General features: G+C 38.3%; 1 protein-coding gene across 1 annotated transcript in view; it reads left to right on the top strand.

Annotated features, from left to right (window-relative positions):
• FSIP1 (fibrous sheath interacting protein 1) overlaps window positions 1-6,914 on the top strand; it is a 209,658-nt gene that overhangs the window by 18,242 nt on the left and 184,502 nt on the right. The window contains exons 4-5 of the mRNA XM_010847930.1: window positions 4,537-4,691; window positions 5,977-6,070. Of these exons, the coding sequence (XP_010846232.1) occupies window positions 4,537-4,691; window positions 5,977-6,070 (249 nt within the window). The remainder of the gene's footprint in view (window positions 1-4,536; window positions 4,692-5,976; window positions 6,071-6,914) is intronic.

The following is a 6,914-nucleotide window of genomic DNA, read 5'->3' as shown; positions in this document are numbered from 1 at the left end:
TATTTTATGACATGATTTATTGATCTTTTTGAAAATTATATGATAAAATGTATCCTGTAATATATAAATGCCTTTTAAGGGATAATCTCATTTGATTTTAATAACTTCTGGATTTCAAAAAACTCCTTCTTTTCCCATGGTTATTAATACTGGTCAAAGTGAATTAGAACAGCAGTTCTCAAAACATGGGCTGCAAAGCCCTGGGCTCTGAGGCCCTTTTAGGAACTCTGCAGAGTAAAAACTAGTTTCATTGTAATACTGATATATCAGTAATATAATTCATTATAATACTGAAATGATTCTGTTTGCTTTTTTGCCCACTGAGTGGTTTCACTGATGGTACAAAAGCAATGGTGGGTAAAATTGCTGGTGCTTTGACATGAATCAGGACAATGAATGGCATCAAACTGTACTAATAGTCATTGTGTTCTTTAAGGCCTGGCATAGGCAGAAGAAATAGCCGATGTCACTCAAGAATGTTCTTGATGGAGCAGTAAAATTTTAAAATTCTAATTAATCTTGACCTTTGAGTACACATCTTTTTTATAACCTATGTGGTAAATTGGGAGGTACATATAAAGAAATTCTGCTGTATGCCAAGATGTGAAGGTTGTGTTGAGGAAAAGTGTTTGTGAGGTAATTTGAGAGTTGAACTGGTCCTTTTTTAATGGGACTCCATTTTCACTTGAAAGAATAAGTGGCAGACAAACTACTGTTGTTCGGACTTAAGTATTTGGCAGACATTTTTGTAAAAATTGAAAGGGACCTGTTAATTCGGGAAAACAACTGAAAGTATTTTTTGTCAATGATAAAATTTGAGCTTTCAAGTAAAAACTTAGAATCTTAGAAAATTTGTGTATGTCAGTATGAGCTTTACAACTTCCTAGTACTTAGACTTTTCTGATAAAAATCAGTGGCAATATTAACAAATGTGATTTGTTGATATTGTATATTGAAATGTGTTAATATTTTGAAGGTTTGCCTACTTCAGTGAACCACTGGCTTCCAAATAACCAATGCAGGATAAAAGATCCATTTAACATGAAAAATAGATCCATGGATTTATGGAATAACTAGGGTTACAGATTTCACATTATAACTAAACTTTAAGAAACTACCTCTTGTCCAGTTTTAATATTAGTATTAAAGAAGAATATCCACCATTATCTGAAAAGGATATTTCTCCTCCCCTTTCCAACTACTGTGTAAGGCCAAATTTTCTTCATATACTTTAACTGAGGCAACAGATTACAGTAGATTGACTTTGAAGCAGGTACGTGAATCCAGCTGTCTTCTATTAATCTAGGTACAAAAGATTGAAAATATCACTATTCTTCTCAACAATTTTTTGGGAAAATATAGCTATTTGTCATAAAAGTGTTATATTTGTGTTAAAATGTAATAAGTAATGCCATGTTTATTATTTAAAAATGAATAAATATATATTTATAATATTCTTCAATTTTGATTTCTAATATGATAATTATCCATAGACATAACTCACATAAACAAAAGTTACTTTGGGTTTTCCATAATTTATGAACTATAAAGGAAAGCTGAGCTTGTAGTGGTGGCCTCCCCAGCCTGAACCTGAGGCGTGATGGGCTCTTCCCTCTCTGGCACAGGCCTGTGGGCTCCATTGAGGCAGGGGCTGCTCAGCTGCCCCTCTCCACTCAGGCCTTGACCAGCTCACTGGGCTGGCTGGCTCCCACTGCACAAACAGCCAGCTTGGAGCTCCACTCCGGGGGCACCAACTTTGAGGCTGTCTTGAGGGTCACAGGCTGGCTGGTATGGCCAGCAGAGGGCTGTGCTCACAGTGCCCACTGCCTCAGACAATGGTTCTGGTTGATGGGTGTGTCAGCCATCTCCACATGGCCACTAATGCACTATGGGTTGAAGAATGATGTTGCTGGAGCGGCCGGGTGCTAGTTCAGACCTGGCTGCTTTCTGCAGTTGTACGTTTCAGCTTGGGGTGCAGTAGCAGCGAGGCAGACACCAGCCATAGTTGCCCTACTCAGTCATTGGTTGGTGCCACAGTGGGCCCCTCCCCCAAGCAAGTGACTGTTAATGATCAACTGTCAATCAGTAACCATTAGTAGCCCTGCTCAGCCATTGGTTGGTGCCACAGTGGGTTCTTCCTCCTCCCCCTGTTGTATATTTAAAAAGAGTCCAGATTTGGACTGATGGGGAGATGGATGTTTTTTTGAGATGCTAGTCTGACATCTTCTCAGTCGGCTAGTTTTTTGACTCAAGTTGTCATTTCTTGTTCCAACTGCTTGTTTTCTGATTTATTGGCCTGTCATGCGGTGAGCAGAATGAGTTTGGGTTCAGTAACAAGCTCATAAACTTTGAGAACTGATTTAGATTGTGTTTGGCATGAGATCAGCTCTCAGACCAGGTGACTCAGGATTACAGTTATCAGGAAATGAGGTATTAGAGTTGAGACTAGCTAGTGGCCCCATTTACGTTGTATTGTTTATATTACATTATATTTACATTACAATGTAAACATTGTAATGTTTATATTATATTACATTATATTGTTTCCGTGTAGCAAGAGTTAACTTCAAAAATGCCTGCTGGATAAACCACCTGTATACATGGAGCTTGAGAATGCTAGGGCTGCCGGTTGGAATTAGAACTAGAGGCTTTTGCGTTTGACGTATGTGAGCAATACAATTTGTAGAGTCTCCTTATTAGTAAGATCAGTATTCTTTTTGGGTAAGCTTCTTCCCTCTAAACATATCTCCTTTTCCTTTAAGAGAAAGTGATATACATTATAGGAAACACCATTGGACTCTGTATTTTCAGAAGTTGCAAAACTTGGCTTTTCTTTGCATAATATGACATTTCTGAAGATCTAAGCTGGCGTAGCTGAGACTTTAGGACTTGAACACCTATGCTTATTGCCAGGTTATCATCTTTCATCAGACTTTACAGAGGAGTTATCTCCTGATGGGTAAAGAGCTTTAGTTCTGGAGTCAACACAGATCTGGGCAGAGACTGACTCTGCCTTTTACTAGTTATAAGATGATAGATCTTGGACATGTATTTAACTCAGTTACAAATTAGCCTCAGTTTACTAATTTGTAAAATAGGGGCAATAATTATTCCGTCTCACTGGTTTATGGTGAGGATTACACAAGATAATGAATGTAAATAAAGCATTTAACACTGTGCCTATCAGGTAAATGTATAAATGTTAGTAGTAGTGATAGTTTTAGTCTCTCAGTCACGTCTGACTCTTTGTGACCCCATGGACTGTAGCCTGCCAGGCTCCTCTGTCCATGGGATTTTCCAGGCAAGAATACTAAGTGGATAGGCATTCCTTTCTCCAGGGTATCTCCCTGACCCAGGGATTGAACTGGGGTCTCCTGCTTTGCAGAAGGATTCTTTACTGTCTGAGGTGTTGGCTGCTATTATTAATATGACCATTAATCATAATGATAATTATTATTAATCATTTATAATTATTATTAATCATAGTCATAAGTGAAAACTTAAATAACAGGAGTTCTAAATAGTTCCTAACTATCAATTATCCATAATTCAAGAACATTTTAGAGTGTTTTGGGCTTCCCTGGTGGCTCAGCTGGTAAAGAATCTGCCTGCAATGCGGGAGACCTGGGTTCGGAAGATCCCCTGGAGAAGGGAAAGGCTACCAACTTCAGTATTCTGGCCTGTAGAATTCCATGGACTGTATAGTCTATGGGTTTGCAAAGAGTCAGACATGACTGAGCAACTTTCACTTTTACTTTAAGGTGTTTCAGGAAAATGGGATAACAGGAAGGAGTGTAGGTGAAAGGTGTTTAGTTACATGGTGTACTTTTCTGAATTTGTTTCTGACATGGTGGAATTACTCTGTGTCTCTGACATGCTATATTTTACTATAGCTATTTGTGTAAGTGACTTCTCTTTCAGTTAGTCTGAAGCAATTGCAGGATAGGGTCTTTGTCTTATTCTTTGTTAATTATGAATATAGAAAGTATAGCAGAATGAAGGAGAAAGAATTTGGGGTTAAAATCATATGAGACCCACTTCTGAATTCAGTGCTATAATTTATTAGCTATTTGAAAGGATTAAGTTATCTCAACTGTAAGAGAGAACTAAATGTCTGTTTCACAAGGTTGTTAGATAATTATATGAAAAAAAAAAAAAGCGCGAAAGCAGGCTTCCCTGGTGGCTCAGATGGTAGAGTCCACCTGCAAAGCAGAAGGCCCAGATTTGATCCCTGGGTTGGGAAGAACCCCTGGAGAATGGAATGGCTACTCATTCCAGTATTCTTACCTGGAAAATGTCATGCACAGAGGAGCCTGGAAGGCCACAGTCCATAGGATGGCAAAGTGTTGGACACGACTGAGTGACTAACACTTTCACTTTTTTCCAAACCAAGATACATGACACCAATGTTAGTTATTACACCAACCATAAACATTTGTTGAATGAAAGAACAAATAGTAAAAGTAAAACAAGAAAAAAAAAAGCTTTATGATTTTAATAAACTTCATGCTCATTCCTACTTTCAACATAATACAGATGAATTTGAATTAAAAGAATTAGATTTTCAACTTCAGGATGCGATTCAAAAGATGAAGAGGCTTGACAAGATATTGGTGAAGAGACAATACAGAGAAAAAGAAATTAAGAAGCAAGGTCTAGAAATGAGAATAAAGCTGTGGGAGGAACTTAAGGTAAGAATTGTATAATCTTATGCTGACATGTGAGAAGCAACTTCCTCTAATAAGTAGGAATAGCGTGGCCTCTGGTAGTGCTAGTGTGGTCTGCCTTAATTTATTTTGTGGAGGTAGGGCAGTAGTGTTTATATGTGTGTATGGGGTGAGGGAGCAGTGAGATAGTTTTCTGGAACTGGAGAAGGTGATTTTGCAGGATTCCAGATTTCGGGCACTGCCCTGAGCGTCTTCGTTCCCCAGACAACAAAATAGGCTTCTCTCACCAGTGGACAGACAGCACAATAGGCTTCTCTCTCCAGTGTCTGGCCTGGGCGCCTGGGTTCCTCCATATCTGGAATAGAAAGGAATTTGGTGCCTACGTTCATCAGCTATGTATGTCAGCTTTTTCTTCAGCAAGCTTACAGTTTGGAGATCAGTACACAAAAACAAAAAAATCTAACCCCCTGGTTACCATTATTACTTGAGTAAACTTTTGTGACAAGCAAGCGAGGAGTTGACTATTTCACATGCTGGTCAAGATCTCTTTGGGAAGCTGTAAAATGCCTGTGGTCTGTGACCATGCGCTATATACTTCTGTCTTAGTGAATTTCTAATGATTGATTAACTCTCCTTAGCCTTCTTGGACCTTTTATTCTCTGTAGTATTGAGGGGTGGAAGTTGACCAGATGTTGGCACTGACTTGTGTATAGCTATTGCACTTTTAAGATAAGGAACATTATAACAACAGATGGATTGTTTTTGATAAATTCTTCCTTGATTAGTTGACTGACTTCCTAGGAAATTTCCCAGGCAATGATGTGAATTAACAGTAAAGTAGTTAAGAATACATTTTTACAGGGTTCCCAGGAAGACCAATGGGATGGAAAAGTAAGTATATAAAATGCAGTGCTTTAAGCTAGAAAAATACATTTTAGCAGGAAAAGTTAGTCTGTCACTTACCTCTGTTGAATTTCAAAGCAAATTTTTACTTGCTTGGAAATATGAATTATAACTGGAATTAAAATAATACTGATTTTGAAATGTATGAAACTTGCTTATTATTAAACAGAAACTTAAAGCAAGGTAATTATCATATAGAGATAGACATATTCCAACTCTTAACTGGGAATACTCATTGACAGAATTTTGAGGGAATAGGAAACATGAACAGATTTCCTAATTAAAGGAGTAAAAATGACCTGTATTTATGAACAGAATTGGAAACCATCTTAGAATTTAAAAAAATATATCAATGAATACAGTTGCCTTCTTTCCCCATGTTTAAGCTTTTATTCTCTTTTATTAGTCTGCAAAAAATGATGAAGTTTTGCAAAGTAATGAGGAGATGGAAAATACAAAAAAGTTTCTAGCTTTGACTGCTGCATCAGAAGAAACTGTTGGTGAGTAAAATTGATTCATTATTTTTATCTCAGAGTCATAGAATATTTGGATTAAAGTAAAATTCTCAATTCAGTTTTCTTTTTCTTTGTGAGTTTAATTTTTCTTTAGGAGAAACCATCATGTTAGGTAGGACAATATGAAACTATGGTGAATTTGAGTACATTTCAGAGTCTTCTAGGGTTTGTGTTTTAGGGTTTGTGTCTGCTCAGAGATGAGGAGACAGGGGAGTGAAAAATCAGGAGGTAGACAAGGCATGTCTTTGCCTGTAATTGCTGTGCTTCTTGGATGCCTCTAGACACCTAGTTGTGTGACAACATCCCATGAGGTTTCTCACTCAGGCCTCTGCAACCTTTTATAAAAATCTGTTACTGATTTGTCCTTTTCCTATTCTCTCACAGTCCTGCTTTATGAGACCAGCTAGTTAATTCTGTGCATGTGTTTCTACTCCCCTTGTATGTATGTAGCAGTTGATCCTTGAACACATGGTGTTTAGGAGCACTGGCCTCCGTGCAGTTGAAAATCCAAGTATAAGTGTATTGGCCTCCTGTCTCTGTGGCTCTACATCCACGAGTCAGTTCAGTCGCTCAGTCGTGTCCGACTCTTTGCGACCCCATGAAATGCAGCATGTCAGGCCTCCCTGTCCATCACCAACTCCCAGAGTTTACCCAAACTCATGTCCATTGAGTCGGTGATGCCATCCAATTATCTCATCCTCTGTTGTCTGTTTCTCCTCCTGCCGTCAATCTTTCCCAGCATCAGGGTTTTTTCAAACGAGTCAGTCTCTTCTTCCCATCAGGTGGCCAAAGTATTGGAGTTTCAGCTTCAACATCAGTCCTTCCGGAG

This window comes from Bison bison, unplaced genomic scaffold (assembly GCF_000754665.1).
Source record: "Bison bison bison isolate TAMUID 2011002044 unplaced genomic scaffold, Bison_UMD1.0 scf7180017864259, whole genome shotgun sequence".
Classification (NCBI taxonomy): Eukaryota; Metazoa; Chordata; class Mammalia; order Artiodactyla; family Bovidae; genus Bison; species Bison bison.
This window is presented reverse-complemented; position numbering and strand designations above follow the sequence as displayed.